Raw genomic sequence first — 17056 nt, forward strand, 5'->3', positions numbered from 1 at the left:
ATACTTCAAACAGGGATTAGAGAAGACGAAAAAACCTCAGGTCTGATAGTCTGTCATCTTTAGCTGTAGGCAGTCATCACCATGGAAGTTTTCTACAGTCTATCCTGATGTACCCAAAGTTTTTGTGTTCTAGTTGCTTCCACAGGCAGTTACCATTGGAAACATAACATTCCTACCTGTGGAAGACTATAGTTGCCACAATCTTCACAAGCTAATAAAGAAAATCAACTTTATAGACAAAAAGCTTGTTTAAGTTTTTCTCATGAGGCTTTGTCCTTCAGCCATTTGAATGTGTCTTAATTCATCTTTTCTTTTTAACAGTTGACTCAGAAGGAATCGTTAGAAACCTCACAGTGAGTAAATATTCTCGTAACTTTTGCTCATAGCTACTCTTCATAGGAATCTGAAGAAAAAACACAGTTTGTAGAAAAATGAGGCTATGGTGACAGTTTAAATAGTGTACTGACTCCAGTGTACCATGGGAGGCAGTTCTGGAAGTTGTTCAAAGATGATGCACAAAGCTTTGTCATAGCAGGTCTCGGGTCAGAGAAAATTTTTCTGTCTTTCACTTAGAAAGAGATGTGACTGACTTCAGGGGCAGAAAGCAGGGCGTATCTTCATGATAGAGAATACAGCACAGAGGTGCTTTAGACAATAGGCATCTGTTAGCATTGGAACACAAGTGCTGCACTCAGGCGAGGCTAAAGTAACTTTTCCACACAATAGATAATGATGTTGCAGAGCACATTGCCACAAGGTGTTGTAGAGGCTGGAAATATAAGTAGGAGGGGTAGATTTTAGATACATTAATGCAAGACAGTCCTGTAAGGCCTTTTAGACCTGATCCACAAGGAACATCTAACTTAAGAAATCCCTGAATCCTAGAAGAAGCTAAGCAGGTACAAAAAAGAAACTTCATTCAATACTTGGCTTGTTATTACATACTTTCTCTAAGTGTCTGATTCTGGAAACTTTGGAGATCTGATTTGAAACAGAGTACTAGGCAAGGTGGGCCTTTGGCATCAGGCAGTGTGACTCTCTTAGGATTTTGTGACATATCACTGAAATAGCTGCAGTGCTTTTATGTGTGCTGCACCATGACAGGGCCCCGTACTCGTAGTTCTGCTTGGAGCTGAGCCGTGCTAAATGGATGTAGCATTTGAAGCTTGCCTGTGTCTCCCATGTGGGTGCATTTTGACAGCTGAGTTCTGAAGGATACAAACAAAGCAGTGCAGAACAGAGTGCAAAACAAAGGAAGACCAAACTTATTTCTTTTACTGAAAGGTGACGTGATAGTCCATAGTTCTCTCCTTATACTTTCTTAGATGGATAATTCACCACCTTCTTTTTTTTCCTTTTTGGTAGTGTTAGTGTATGTCAAGACATACATTAATACATATGGGGTGAATGTGTTGGCAAGCTAACAAACTCGTAGGGCAGTTGTCTTTTTGTATTTTTTCCTTTTACAGTTTACAGTGGGTTAAACATTTAAACTGCTCGCTCTCAGTGTGCTGTCATAGCTTCCCCTTCTTTTCTTCATTGCCAATTTGTTTTCTATTCTGTGGCTTGTCCTGGGTTAAGCAGTAGACAGGTGTAGTACATTTAGAAAAAAAAAATGTTTGCCCAAATCCTGGGCTCCCAAATGGATCTGTTTCCGACAAACCACCACTAGAGGTCTCCCTGTAACCTGCTGGGCACGCGGGACCCAGGCTCAATGCCTGGAAATTGCTGAAGGAGCTTTCTCAGTGCCGCATCCCCTACCTCGCTGTGTGATGTGGAGTCTGTCACATTAAAGAGCATTGGTATGAAGGGAATATCACAATTTGCACGTTCTCAGCCTCAGCTGAAACTGCTATTGCTAACAGTTAAAGAGATGTGACATCTTGTCCCTTATGAGAATAGCCTGGTATCAGGATATCTCCTCTTTCCTTTTCTCTTCATAAATGGTTGGTGTATTTTGTCTCTGTCAAGTTATTAGAATGAGGTGTATTTGCAGGGAAGGGAGTTGTGTGTTGTATGTTAATTGCTAATGAATAGACATAAGTCATATGCTGATTTCCTCTGTTTTTCCTTTTAGTTAGACCTCTTCTTCTGGGCTAGCAAACACATTGAATCCTTATTTTTCACGTTCCTGGATTCCTCTGTTCTCTGTTGGCTACTGAGGCACAGTTACTCTCATGTCACGTGTTAAAGTCTGTATTCTGTGAGAGCATACGATTCTTGTATTTAGAAGTGAAAATTCCAAGCATGGTATAGTTTGCACAGCCTGTGTGGTAAAACAGGTCCACTTCCATGGTCTACCCAGCTTCCTGGCAGCTCTTCCCTTAGCATTTTAGATATTCTGGGTTATCCCAGTGCTGGGTTCCTAATCAGGAGCAACATTTCTGAAACGTTGCCATGATGCTTGCAGCCAGCTGGAATGGTTTCTAATGGCCATATATAGTTAAGTCTTGGTAGTATGTCACATAGTTATCATTAGACTCACAATTCCAAGCTCTTCCATGGCATGCCTGCTAATGCAGCAGTTATATGAGCACATTAAATGTGGGTTTAAAAGCTAAGAACTTTAGATAACAGCTGAGCAATGGACATTTATATGTTCAGGCTTGCAGCTAAAACCCTAGACTGTGCTAAGTTGTGTATGCTTGGCTTGCTTTGTTATTTATTGAATGATAAAGTGACAGAAGGTGGTAGAAATAAACTTCCAGGGAGCTTTCTCTTGTGGAGGGTAATCTTACCAACTAGATGCCAATGGCATTAGTAAAGAAATATAGACTAAACAATTCTACTGAGTGTCTTTAAGCCTTAGATGTACTTTTACCACAGTATTTGTGGACTTGACACATAAATTGTATGTAGTCTGTTTCCAAGGAGTTCCAGAGAAACACTGCTTTTCCTTGCATTGCTTTCGGGGCCAAAAATGACACCTGCAGGTCAACCGAGAAGTTATCTGTGAATAATGGGCTTTGTGCTTGCATTCCTACCACTAAGATATTTGTCATCATTTTGAATGACGGGCAGTTTTTTGAAACTGAGTGAAACTTGTGACTGGAGTCTTTCCTCTTGTACAGTGCAGAAGATCCCCTCAGCATTTCAAGCCCTACCTGACCCCTGACTTGCCCAAACGATTCCACTATGCTAACAACATTCGCATTGATAAAGTTCATCTTTTGGTGGATCGACAGTGGCTGGCGGTGAGGTAACACAATTTGTGTGATTGTTATGCCATTTTTTTTCATCCCACTCTCATCCCTTTAATTTCCTTTACAGATGCTCCATTTCCTGGCTTGCAGCCAGCTGCAAGACTGTTACATTTAGACTTGTTATATTTCCATGTCTGTTACAGTTAAAATCATACCATGCATAAAAAGTAAACGTGCTTATTTTGTAAACAAATAATTATTCAGGACATAGAAAAAGAAATGTGCACTGAAAAAATCTTATAATCACCTTATTTTAAACTGTGTTCAAATGTTCTTGGGCCTCTGAAAACAGTGCAAATGTTCTTGGACAATTGACAACTGTGCATTGAATTGGTATGGGGTGACTATCTATTTATCCTCGTGTCTTAGCAATGGGTAGATAAAAATAAGTGTTAAGTCACTATGTCAGAGTATTCTGTTGTGTTGTTAATTCCACAACCCATCCCCACATTATCCACATGTCTCTTCACCCTTCAGAATCCATGATGAAAATGTCTTGTAAGGCAAAATCCCTTCCAGTCTTATTTATATTATTCCACAGAGGCTAAGAGCAGAGTTCTCCCACTGTAAGTTTTCTGTTAAAATGCCAAAGAATGTAACTAGGAATTCTTCCAAAGCAGATTACACTTGTTCTGCAACCTATAGCTTGGTAAAGGCCTCAGTTCAACAATAACCATTTTTTCAATTTGCTTTGAAAATATTGTTTCACTGTACACTCATAGCCAGCTAAGATAATTTATTACTTATCCATAGCAGTTTCTGTTAAAGGAGAAAGAGGTCTTCATAGGAATTAACACTATGATGAACCATAAGTACTGCAATATGATGGCAGAATCAGTTCTCAAGGAATGATCGAGTCTGTGAGCCACAAGGACTGTTACTAAGTGCTTCTATTTTTGTCATTTTTATTTACACTGTGATGGTTTCCCCTTAGAGATAAAAGTTACACATTTTGTGATGGAGGTACCCATGGCTATAACAACGAATTTAAAAGTATGGAGGTAAGATGATTTCTATTCTATTCTATTCTATTCTGTTCTTGAACCTCTTTATATACAAAATCATGATGTGCCAGGTAAATCACCAGAAGACAGAACAATGATAGCTTTTGCAGTGTTCTTTTTCTTTTCTGACCACAAGATGTGTGAACCATTAACACATACTACTAGGTCCAAATATTTGTGTTGCCTTTCATAGATGTGTACAAGGCCTGTTTCTTTGGGGACCTGTATTAAAGACAGTCTGGGATTACCTTACCTGCTTGGAGACAGGTAGACTACAGTAAACAAAATCTACCATGCTTAGCTTCAGGACACTGAATTCTTTTGTTCTTTCATTCTTCCACTGAGGCAATCACTGAAAAATCTCATCATCTGAGATTCATCTCAGTTCATCTGAGCCTGTATGCTGAAATAAAGTGAATGTCATTGTCTCTGCTTATCTTACAAGAGTTAATCATATCACCAGAACAAAAATAGTAATTAGCTATACTGTATGTTAGTATAGCCTGTGTTGCAGTTTCATCTCATTTTCACTTCTGGTTACAGTGAAAATATGTTGAGGTTTGAGCTTTTGGTTTTTCATGTACTTTCTCTGATGTAAATCTTTAACTAAGGTCAAGCATGTCACTCTAGATCCCATATTCTGTGCCTAAGAATCAGATCCTTCCAGATCAGATTTAGTTTTGTTAAAACCAAATGTCAGTGATCAGAATTATGCTGAATGTTTGTATGAAGAGAAGAGGTAAATTCTAGTTTGGTTACCATGGACACCTTAATAATAATAGATAACTTTACTCAGATGCCACATGCTTTGTTGTTTTTTGGGTTTTTTTTTTTTTGTTCTTTTACAAAAGGAGCAAAATGTCATCTTTCTATAATAAATTGAAAATTCTTTTTCTGTTATGGACACATAATATTCTTTTAGAACAGATCATTGTCCTGTTAGTCATGTTTCCTGTATCTCCTGGCAGGCAGCTCAGGAGGCTCATAAAGCAGTAGAAACTCCTGTGAGACTGTACATAGTCAAGTACAAGTCATAGTCTGCATCAAGGCTTGCAGGCTCCAGAAGGGCTGCCCAGCACTGCATTGTGCCATTGGTGATACAGATTTCAGGTCTCTGCTGAGCTTGGAATGGGCCTCTGCAGTTCCCTGCTCCTTGCTTTGACCATGGCCATAGACTCTTAAATAACTCAAAGACTTCAGAGTGCAACAGGTATTAAAAAAAACACCCCAAAGTTAAATAAGATTAATTATATAGTTTAAAATACCTTGCTAAATGAATTTTTGCTTTGCATTTTTCTTCAAATTATGTGCAATGGTAGAAATTAGCCTTCCTTGCCAGAACAATCCTGTATTTTTTTACTTCTGTGACTATGAAAAGATAGTAGTTTGTTCCATTGTCCCAGTTTTCATAAGATGCAAATGAATTTGTTTTGACTTTGGATTCCTGTAGATAACCCATTGTTTTATTATTACTATTACAATCTAGGCTATATTCTTAGCATATGGTCCAAGCTTTAAAGAGAAAACAGAAGTGGATCCTTTTGAAAACATTGAGGTTTACAACCTTATGTGTGGTGAGTAGGAGCAATCCAGTACTTTAGGTGATAAAATTCTAGATTTTCATACAACAGTGTTGTAACAGCTAAAAGAAGTATAGCTAAAAATTGAGTGAGTTCATTCAAAACCAAAATACTGAAGCCATGCTCTTAGGCCTTCTTTACACTAAGAAATTGACTTCCAGACGTTGTTCTGCTTTGAAGGTTTTTCTGATTGCAGAACTCCACTGAAGAATCAGGGGGAACCACACATGCCATGTGGCTTTGCTGTCAAACTGATGCCTGTGGAATTGTGGATAAGAATCTTGTAGAGAGTAACTGCTCTTGCTTATAACTTGGGATGGATCACTGCAGTTCCAGCAGAGCAGAATTAAGAAGCATGTGCCTCAGAAAATATTGATAAAAGTATCACACAAAAATGCAGTAGGCTACTAGGTTCCACAATATGATGCACTTGCAATAACATTTATACTTTGCATTAAACCATCTAATCTTGTGAATGTTATACCAACAGTACTCAAGTCTATAGCTACTAAATCTTGATGCAGTGGAAGATTGAAAAGAACCTTCAGACCTAGAAAATTGCAAGTTGGTGGGAGTAGTTACTGTAATGGTTTAAATAATGGAATAAACTATTTCTTCTACCTTTAAAAATGACTAGAAAATTAGTAGAATTGGAAAGAAAATAGCTTTTTAAAATACCATTTTAGTCTTAAAATATGTTTAGAAATTTCAAATGTTTCAACAGATTTGCTGCGTATATCACCAGCAGAAAACAATGGAACACATGGCAGCTTGAATCACCTTTTAAAGAAACCTTTTTACAATCCTTCTCATCCAAAGGAAGTCTCAACTCCCTCTTCATGTCCAGTTTCCAGTCTGACCCCTTCAAATGACCTAGGATGCAAATGCATGCAAGTAAATAGGGGTTTCTGGCATTTTTTAATAATCTTTGTCAAGTGTGTTCTGCTTTCTCTGTTTTTTTTTTCATAAACAATGGATTCATTTTGAATGATTCTCTTTATTTTTTACAGATTTCAAATGAGACACAAGAAATGTCACTAAACAAGAGGTTAAATCTCACCACAGAAGAAAGTAAGTAGCAAAAAATTAAAAAGGCAGCAGTATTTTTAAATCTACACCTGGTTTATATTTTATGACATTTGTTTCAGTGGGAATTGTTGCAATGTTAATTACAATTGAAAGTGAATTAGGAAAATCAGGTCAGAAGCATATTTTTTTTATTATTTTTCCTTTGCATTTCTTAAAAAAATGTTATAGCAACTTGTATATATAGGAATAGGATCTGAACCCCATTGAAATTTTGGAAAAAAACATACAGCTTTCAATGGTCTTGGAGAAAACCTGAGCACTGTCAGGCTATATGACATAATCCTTATTCCTTACCCTGTATACATAACTTTACCTTTCTCTGATCAAAAATTCCTACAGATACTTCTTTCTGTTTTTTTTTTTTTTTTAATGGGGTTTCTGGATATCTGGGGAAACATTGTAATGCCTCTTAGTCAAGTAAGATGTAAATTTCACTCCCTGGCAAGATAAATTCAAAATATTTGCACTGGTATGAAATTTCAAAGAAACCAGAATTTGCAAATCTGATATATTATATTGACTTTTGTACATTAAATATAGTATGAAAACTATTTTCTACATTTTTTTATTCTACTTACAAGCCCAAAGAACCATGACTAGGTTTACTGCTGGATCTAATTGTATTTGCTAAAGTTAATTAACAGGTTTTTTTCTGCTCTCTTAACCCCTTGTGCCACCCAAAATGTTATAGGAGAATAAATCAATAATTATTATTTAAATTTTAGTAAAGAAGGCAAGCTCATCTCATTTGCCATATGGGAGACCCAGAGTTCTTCAGAAGGAAAATGTCTACTGCCTCCTTTCCCATCATCAGTATGTGAGTGGATACAGCCATGATATCTGGATGCCACTGTGGACTGCATACACTGTGAAAAAGCCTGTAGGTTATCAAATATCTGTACTACTCTTAAATATGGGATATAATGGATTAAAAACACGGTCCATTCATCAGGAGCCCTGTTTAAGGGCTGTTGAATGTCATGTGACTAAAGCTCTGGTGACTGAAATAATTTCAATTTCAGCTATCTTAAAATGGTGTTTTGAAAAGTTGGAATGACCTTTAGTTAGGGACACAAAAGATACAGGAGAGTAGAGCTGTTGGTAAGCTGATTCTATTAAGCCTGTTCTGTAATTGGGATGTACTGTCGAGGCAATTCCCCATCTTGTCTTTCGGTCCCTGTGGAAAAGCAGGCTGTAATTTCCCAAATCAGAAGTTTTAAACTTTCCTATGAGTACTATGATATTTTTCCTATTAAATACCCTTTATGCAACTCCACAAGACAGTTTGCACTAATGCATTTTTCTGTATGTTCTTTGCTCTCTGTTACATTATATAATTTCTGAAAAATGTAATTGTAGTTGAATGAACCTCTGGGTGTTCAAGGGTATGCGGATCTGGAATAAATTGTTTTGAGTTTTCAGGGTCAGTATACTAATGGACATTCATGAGCTTACTTGCTCTTATAATTCGACTCTTTTTCTAAGTTGCCTTGAGAAAATAGTTTCTATGTTGACTCTTCTGTCTGAAGAAGACTGTTATTGGTGTCTCTGTGATTTCTCATTTCATCAGCACAAATATGAGGAAATTAATTTAATCAAATGTATGCTGCTAAAATGGAGTTTCACTCCATACTTTCTACTCATTCTTCACTATCTTGGTTGAAGGATCATAAATCCAATCCTAAGAAAGCTAAAAGTCATTTAAACAAATGTCCATTTCAAAAAGGACTGTTTCTACTTCATATTCAAAGATCTGCCCTTAACCCTTGCTATGAAAGTGCATTTCCCAAATGAAAACTGTTTAAGTGTGGGCATATTTTTTTGTCTGATTTTGATTTAAAAAGACTAAAAAAGTCCCACCAGAGCTGCAGTCTTCTTAATATTGAGCTTAAAAAAAGCTCAAAAACCCAAATAACTTTCCAGACATTTTCCCTTGTTGAAAAACAAATTCTCAGTAAGCAAAAAATCATAGAATCATAGAAGGTTAAGGGGTTGGAATGGACCTTAAAGATCATTTCATCCCAACCCAGCCCTCCCATGGGCAGGGACACCTCTCACTAGATCAGATTGCTCAAGGCCTTATCCAGCCTGGCTTTGAACACTGCCAGGGTTGGAGCATTCACAACCTCCCAGGCAACCTGTTCCAGTGTCTCACAACCCTCACATTAAAAAGTTCTTCCTAATATCTAACCTAAATTTCCCCTCTTTCAATTTGTACCTGTTACTCCTTGTCTTATGACTACAGTTCTTGACAAAGAGTCCCTCTCTGGCTTTACCTGTAGCTCCCCTTCAGATACTGGAAGTGTATAAGTAAAGTTCTTGCTCAAATTAGCATCTAAATGAAGAGAAATACATGTTTTGCAGGAGTTTCTTACAGCAGTTTATGCAACATTGTGGGGAGCAATGAATGACTTGAGAGTGAAGTACTGGAGGATATAGATCACAGCAGATTCTAATACAATGGTGTATGCTTTCTGTAGAAAGAATAGGAAATAATAAATTCCATCTGTAATACTGTCAGAGACACAATAGTGAAAGGCTCTGAATGTAGGAGCTCACACGCTGACTTACCTTGCAAGTAAGTAAGCTGACATTATGATTTTTTATTACATGTACTAATCGAGAGAAATAGGCTTTGTAAATTATAACACATGTGGAAGGTCAGATGGATAGAGCTAATGCCTTTGGTTTGGCTGCAACACTTGGGAATGACAGAAAGTTGCACTTTCTACAGGATTTTTGTTGCACCCTGTGTTAATTATGTTTGGTTGCAGCCTGTGCAGTGCTTTACACAATTTGTAAGATGGGGTATATCTCATCATTACATAGCTATTAAGAAGGGCTTAAATATTAAACTAGGTATTGCAGGCTGGGTTTTTGCTGCTTTTGTGTGATTTGGAAGTTTTGAAACTGGATTGATATCATACACTTGCAGATGTTAAATAAAAGATGTCAGCATTTTAGTGACTTAGTGTTCTCAGGAATATGGAAAATTTAAGATTGAAGGAAATCAGTTTTCTCAAGGTTTTGTACTCATCTGTCAGGGAGGAAGGCATACTTTCTTGCAAAAAGACAAGTACTCCTGAAGGGGGCTGAATTTGACATAAAAGACCACAGCAGATGCCTAAATTCTGTCATGTAATTCAAATAACTCATTCTTCTTTGCATTAATTACTGGCTCATCAAAAAGCAATAACCAGCATCAAAAAGTAGAATTCATGATGCATGATATGATAGGCACACACAATTTTTAGTTTTAACTACTTTCTTCAGAAGGCATTATGGTTCTTTGACCTGAAATAGCAGGAGCCAAATTGGTGATGAAGGCTTTGTTGTTGTTGGTTGTTTTGTTTTTTGGGTTTTTTTTGATGCATGATCTGCTCAGGAGTCAAAGGAAGACATTTGTCTTTTATATTTTGTTCCATGTGGTATGCATGTTTACCATTAATATACAACCTGACCATAATATGGCATCTACTTGAATTCTGATAAAAGTAACTGAAGAAATTAAATCAAGGAGTACAAAGAGGCACAAGAAGAACATTCCAGTTCTTTATTTTTGCCTGTTTTTGTAATTGATCAAAACAGACGATGTACTGAAAATCAAATTAGATGTTTAACTTCTGTTTATAGAGGTATAATGCAAGATATATTCCAGTCTTATCAAAATGAAAATGTTACGTGTAAATGAGGATTTAAAAAAATAAACACAAAAAAGCAAATTCAGATGATTTAATATTTTTGTAAAATTATGAAAAAATGTGTAAAAAAGGTAATAGGAAATAAAAGTGAAGGTTGTAGAAAGAATTATAGTCATCAGAATCACTTTTGGCCAGATCTTAGCAGGTTTTGGTGAAGTTAGTAAAGCCAGTAAAATGGGCTAAATTTACTATGTATTTCTTTATCTGTAACTCTTCAGCAGCACAGATTCTTACAGAGACTGCATCCTCAAATGCCAAGATGAGGTGATAGTGTCATTTTTATATACTAGCTGCCTTCCAGGAGGATGTGACATTGAGTTTGTGTTTCCAGAAATATGTAAAAGTGACGAATGAGTCAAATGTGAAATCTGTTTTTGCCTAAGGTATAACCTTATTTTGCTGCTACAGTTTTACACGGTGCATACGGATTTCCCTGAATTACCTAAAAACAGAAGTAGAAGAAAAACACTACCCAGAAAACATTAGTGTCCATTACTTGCATTGACCTGATTCACTATGAAAATAGGAGAAGATTCAATGAAGTCCATTCTAGAAAGTTAAAACCATACAAAGCATTGGCTTAGCCACAGCCGTGGGTGTAAGATTTTTTTTTTTCATTTTCACAGGAAAACACATCTTCTCTTCCTCCCACTGTTTCAGACTGTCTGCGGCCTGATGTTAGAATCCCTGTTGGTGGGAGCCAAAATTGTTCCGACTACCCAGAAGGGCTGACCTTGACCCACAGTTTCCTCTATCCTCCCAGTGAGCATGGTTCTTTTTATAGAGAGACCTTAGAAAGTCTTAATCAGCTGGATGTGGGTTTATGTTTAAACATATACCCAAACACCAAAACAAACTTCTTTGGATCAGCATGTTGGGCAGAAAAAGGCTTCCAGTGTTTGCAGACTGACCAAAAGCAGGGCAGCTGCTACTTGTATCTAAATATTTTTGGTCTAGAACATTTAAGGGATTTTTTTAAAGAATGGAACAGCTTGAATGTGATGAAAACTGGTTGGAATGATGTGAAGGGTTGGAAGGAAAGGTGGTCCCTCTTCCTCTGCATTCATTTCCTATTTTCAAATTTGATAATTATTATTTATTGAGTAGATTTATTGAACAAATTTGAAGATATGTTTGCAGTAGGCTCATACACTCATGCTCAAACATAAAATGTAATTGAATTACATGTACCTACAACTGATAGTGACATATGAATCAATTTGTATATATTCACTTATATTTTGGTCTTTTTATATAGACTACAATTCAACTGATCTTGAACAGTATGATGCCTTACTCACCAGCAATATTGTTCCCATGTATAAAGCTTTCAAAGGTAGGTTGCAAAATTTTGGTTAATTTTAATTAATTTTCTATAATTATTCTTCTGGATTTGATAAAGCCATTACAAAAATTTAAAACATTAATACATGACCTGCTGTATATCCAGATGTTGTGAAAATATACTTTAAACATTTTAAAAGTAGATGTTTGAAAATTATGACACAATTATATGTTGGGTTTTTTTTCTTGGTATAGTCCCATCTGATTTCTGCTTATCTCTGCTTACCTGTTTGCTTTTGAATTTGCTCTTCATCTCTTCTGTGATGTCCTAACATGAGATGCTAGCTATGAAACTCTCATAAAAATTTCCCTTGGGAAAATATTTAAGGTGAATGAAAATGGCATTTCTTCTTTTTTCTAAATCTGAAGAGAAGACCTCAGCAATACTGTACAATACTATTTCTCTAATAGATGTTTTTATTGTGCAAGTATGGTAAACTCTTCTCATCCAGCCTGACTCACATTTACTTGTAATCATTGATAAGAAATTTTCTATAACTGCTTATGAACCTATTTTGCTCTTAGGCCTTGGCTTATTTTCGTAGAAAATGCATAAAAAGAGGAATTGTGTAAGGAAAAAGCTGGCAAAACCCCAGTTAAGTAACTACCTTTCTAATATTCAGACCTCATTTATTCATTCACTCATATGAAAAGCCAGAGATCCAAAAGACTTAAGTGTCAATTTTTCAAGGAAAACAAGAAGTTTCTATAGGCAATAAACAACAGATAAATCAATGGTGCCATCAAGACCCCAAACCTGTCAGGTTTTTTTGCCATGCCAATTGTAAATATTTCAATAATCTCACTAACTTATATCCTACAAAATGTATTTTCTCAAATGACTTCTGTGAAATAAGTAAAATTGTCTAGTGATATTTGGTATGAGCTCTGTACAGTTAAACTAACACTCAGGTGGTAAATATTCCTCTTAAAAAACCATTATGTCAGTTCTTACTATTTGTCACACTGCAGGTACAGGCAGATCAGCCAGGAATTAATGATCTCTCTGCTGTAGGTTTGTAGCTTCAGCTTTAGATCACATCATTATACATTCCAGTAGTCCAATTTGCCTTCTGGACTATAATAGCATTTGCAGCACCTCTTTCAATGGCAAGTGGGAGTTTGAGTGTTCTGATGAAATCCAAATTTTCTGTAACAAAGAGTTGATTTTATGGGCAGTTTAGTTCTGAACTTTTTTTATTATTATTAATGTATAGTGAAAACACAAATATGCTGTTTTATTTCAGTGATTAAATTACTTTAAATGGATATTAATTTTGCTTTTCTTTTCTTTTTTATGACAGACATATGGGACTATTTCCATTATGTGCTTCTTCAGAAGTACGCTAGAGAAAGAAATGGAGTAAATGTTATCAGTGGACCAGTGTTTGATTACAATTATGATGGCCATTTTGATAGCCCTGATGAAATTAAGCAGTAAGTACATGGAAAAGTCAGAATTCAAACTCTATATGACTTCCACTGTGTTTCCACACAAACAAGCTATTATTTAAACAGAACAAGAAATAAGTATAATGGAGAATGCAGTATTCTCCTTATAATCCTACATCCACTAGTACTCATACAGTAAATGCTCTTGCAAACAGATAGAGTACCATAAAAATTGAAGTTCAAGTAAAGAATAAAAGAGCTGTGCAGTTACATGTGTATCTCTATACACATGCCCAGCTACAGACTAGTAATTAACTGCCTAGATTTTAGATTTTGGGCCTCTGCATCATTAATGCTATGAGAATATATGATATTTAAACATGCAGAAGATATGCATAAGCATAATTTTCTCACTTTCACGACATGCTCACTCACTTGTTTGTTCTTCCTATTGTCTCAAATGGATGTATTTCATCAAAAGTCAGATTTGCGTGTTTGCCTTCACTGAATCATCTAACTGGAAATGCAAAATGTGACATTCCTGAGAGGTACCTTAGTGTAACTATGGCTTACACAGCTCACTGCAACATCTAACAATACTTACGCATAAAGACCAATTATTTGTGTCAGTGAATATGGATAGAAGGAAATAAAAGCAGAATTAGAACAAGTTAGATTAGGGAAAATACCTTTTGAGAGTAAGAGCATTTATGGAGTAGAAAGGTGCTGGGAAATCTGCACAGCTGAATCTGTCACTGGAGATGTTTTATTAAGGCTAGACTTGACCACATCTATTAAAAATGGTTTGGGAATGGGAAAATCAGCCTGCCACGTAGTAGGAGGGTGGAAGGGAGGAGAGACTCCAACTTCCTTCCAAGCAGAGTGCTGTAATGCCCAGTTGACCACATAATGCTGCCTCCAGCTTGGAATAAGCATGTTTTAGTCAGCATGGTTAGGCAGTCATACAAAGCAGTATAATAATTTCAGTGGTAGTGTTTTGTTCAACACTGAACAAAAAACCTTGGGAAACATTCAGCTCCTTTTACACGAGAGTGACCATATTTGCAGAACAGTCAGAAAAGAGCAGCGAAGACATTTTCAACTGAGTATCCTAAACTGGTTTCTACAGCACACAGCCACAAATCACTGGCATTTCTCTTGGAAAGGAGTCAGAAGTTTTCTCATCACTCTCCTCCAATTCACATGGTAGAAATTCTTAGTGTAATGATGGGCAAATATGATGATCTATTCTGAGTCTTCCAGATGTAGAGATCTCTGGCTTTGGCAAAATGGAGTATTCATCACATTAAACAGTCCTGTTTCAGTGGGACTGCTTGTATGCACAGAGTAATCCATGTACGTTTGGCTGTTCACAAAATAAATGCTGAGGCTTTCTACCCCATTTTTTCAATTACAAAAGAAACTTAAGTCATAGAGTATTGAAAGAGATATGCTGAGATAAAATCTATAAATTTCTAATTGCATCAGCGGTGTTAATACTTGGTATCTCAATAAATGCCTTAATTAATGTTTGTTTTGTAGGTATGTAAACAACACAAAAATCCCTGTCCCAACCCATTACTATGTGGTTCTGACAAGCTGCAAGAACACATCCTATACTCCACTGAACTGTTCAGGATCCTTGGATGCTTTGTCTTTTATCCTTCCTCACCGACCTGACAACACTGAAAGCTGTACTGTAAGTATACGATCCTGTACGCCAATGAACTTTGTGAACTGATTCCCATTGGAATCTAGTCATCCAGAGAATCTTTATCAGTCTCTGAAATTAACTCATTCCCCATGAGCTGGGAGTGAGCTGAGAGTTAAAGCAATCACTAGAAGAGCAAGGAGTTCCAGGAGAGGTATCTGGAAATAACAAACTGATAGGAGGCAAGGAAGAAAGAAGGAAGGTAAGATGAGAGGACTGGGAAATGCTGTCACCTGAGAAGGGCTGAGAACAGCAGCACAGGCAAGAGGAAGATGAGATATCTTTATGGAAGATTGCAGGATAAACTTATTCCAGAGGTATCAGAGGACTTTGAGTGTTATTCCCTTCAGTTACTAGAAAATTCCTTCAGTTGCTTATTCCACCTCTATGAGAAATTAGACAGCAGGCACTTAGATGGATGGTCTTGCAGTTAAAATTGATACTTGAATTAAATAAAATCTCTGCTTACAGCTAACAGTATAAATCTTATGCCTTGTAGCAAACAAAATACATTATCTGAGTGTAATATGTATTGTTGAGGCAGCTGAGTTGCAGAAGGTTCCTAAACTCAGTGTATATATATTGCACAAGTACCACTGCACAGACTTGAACTGGTCCTCACAGACAGTTTTTAGTTTACTTATAGCTTTGAACTCATAACTCCAGACAGGTGCAAGCTTGCCCTACTTGGAAACAACTTCTGTGTCTCCCCATTTGTAGTGTGGATAATCCACAACTTCCCAGTGAGATCTTTTTAGTAGTTAAAGGTTGACTCATTATTAGAATGAATTAGTCATTATACTTTAGAAGTTGACTGTAATTTCTAAAGATTAGCAATAAATCCCAAATATATTCACACTTTATATTCATCATGTTTGGCAGTAACATAAATTTAATGGATCGTTTGCATCAGAAGCAGATATTGTTAATGAAAAAGCTAATTACCATCTGTTTGCAAAAAAACTCTTTTAGTAAAAGAACAGAAAACAGCATTTTTGCTGGATTACTGTTTACATTTCCGTTGTTTTCCCCATCTAACCAGCAGCTATTGTTGCTGTCCAGCAATCAAGACTGAGCTGCTATAAGGACTTCTTGTGAGTTGTCAGGTGCCTGTTGCTTGACTGGCCTGAGCAGTGCAGCTAATTTCTACCATAACTAAAACTATCCTTACGTGTGTGTTTGAAACATGACTCATGCATTTTGTGGTTAAAAGTCGCAACTGTCATTTCAGCATAATTCTTCTCTGTCTCTTTGGATGTGGAGAGGGGGGTAGAAGAGCCATCCTCTTGATTCTGTTTAAATGAGATCCATAAAAGCAAGGCAGTAAGGCTGCCTAGGAAAGCCTGAAAGAAGTTTTACCAGCTGGAGGCCTTTGGTCTGTCAAACCAGGTCAAACACTGGTACTTGCCTAACACTGCCACCAAACAACAGAGGGCCTTTTGCATGTTTGAGCATTGTTCTTGTTTGTTTTGACAGGAAAATAAGACACTTTCTGAATGGGTTGAAGAAAGAGTTCAGGCTCATTCTGCACGTGTTCGGGATGTGGAGTTGCTAACTGGGCTTGACTTTTACCAGGAAAGAAATGAATCCGTCTCTGAGATCTTGCGGCTAAAGACATTTTTGCCAATATTTGAGATTGAAGGTAATTGACTATCTTTGAAAAAGGGATCAGCCCTTGGAAGAAAGAAAATTAATGTGATTTCACTTATATCCTTGTTTAAGTATGTGGGAGTATTTTTCAAATTTTTGTTTTTCAGTCAAGTGTTTTGTGCCAATAAAATTTGAATAAAAATTAAGCATAAAATTATCAAAAGTGAATTCAATCATTATTGTGGTGCCATGCTTTCAGAATACAGACTATATTTTTATTATGTAAACACTAATATATGATATAACTATAAAAATACATGACATATTATATGTGATATTATATATAAAATAGTAGTAGTAATGATTAAAAACAAATGTAAAAGGAACATATTTTATACTACTGAGACACCAGAATTGCACATTGTATATAAAACACTTCTAC

The 17056-nt window shown here is 36.4% G+C and overlaps 1 protein-coding gene across 1 annotated transcript in view; it reads left to right on the top strand.

Moving 5' to 3' along the window:
• The window catches only part of ENPP3 (ectonucleotide pyrophosphatase/phosphodiesterase 3), a 35705-nt gene extending 19031 nt beyond the window's left edge, over positions 1 to 16674 (top strand). Inside the window, exons 14-25 of the mRNA XM_062488815.1 lie at positions 322 to 353; positions 3072 to 3199; positions 4138 to 4204; positions 5694 to 5781; positions 6512 to 6681; positions 6798 to 6858; positions 7602 to 7756; positions 11204 to 11339; positions 11836 to 11913; positions 13226 to 13358; positions 14856 to 15012; positions 16501 to 16674. Coding sequence (XP_062344799.1) covers positions 322 to 353; positions 3072 to 3199; positions 4138 to 4204; positions 5694 to 5781; positions 6512 to 6681; positions 6798 to 6858; positions 7602 to 7756; positions 11204 to 11339; positions 11836 to 11913; positions 13226 to 13358; positions 14856 to 15012; positions 16501 to 16674 — 1379 coding nt within the window. The remainder of the gene's footprint in view (positions 1 to 321; positions 354 to 3071; positions 3200 to 4137; positions 4205 to 5693; positions 5782 to 6511; positions 6682 to 6797; positions 6859 to 7601; positions 7757 to 11203; positions 11340 to 11835; positions 11914 to 13225; positions 13359 to 14855; positions 15013 to 16500) is intronic.
• The last annotated feature ends 382 nt before the right edge of the window (positions 16675 to 17056 follow it).

This window comes from Cinclus cinclus, chromosome 3 (assembly GCF_963662255.1).
Source record: "Cinclus cinclus chromosome 3, bCinCin1.1, whole genome shotgun sequence".
NCBI classification, from domain to species: Eukaryota; Metazoa; Chordata; class Aves; order Passeriformes; family Cinclidae; genus Cinclus; species Cinclus cinclus.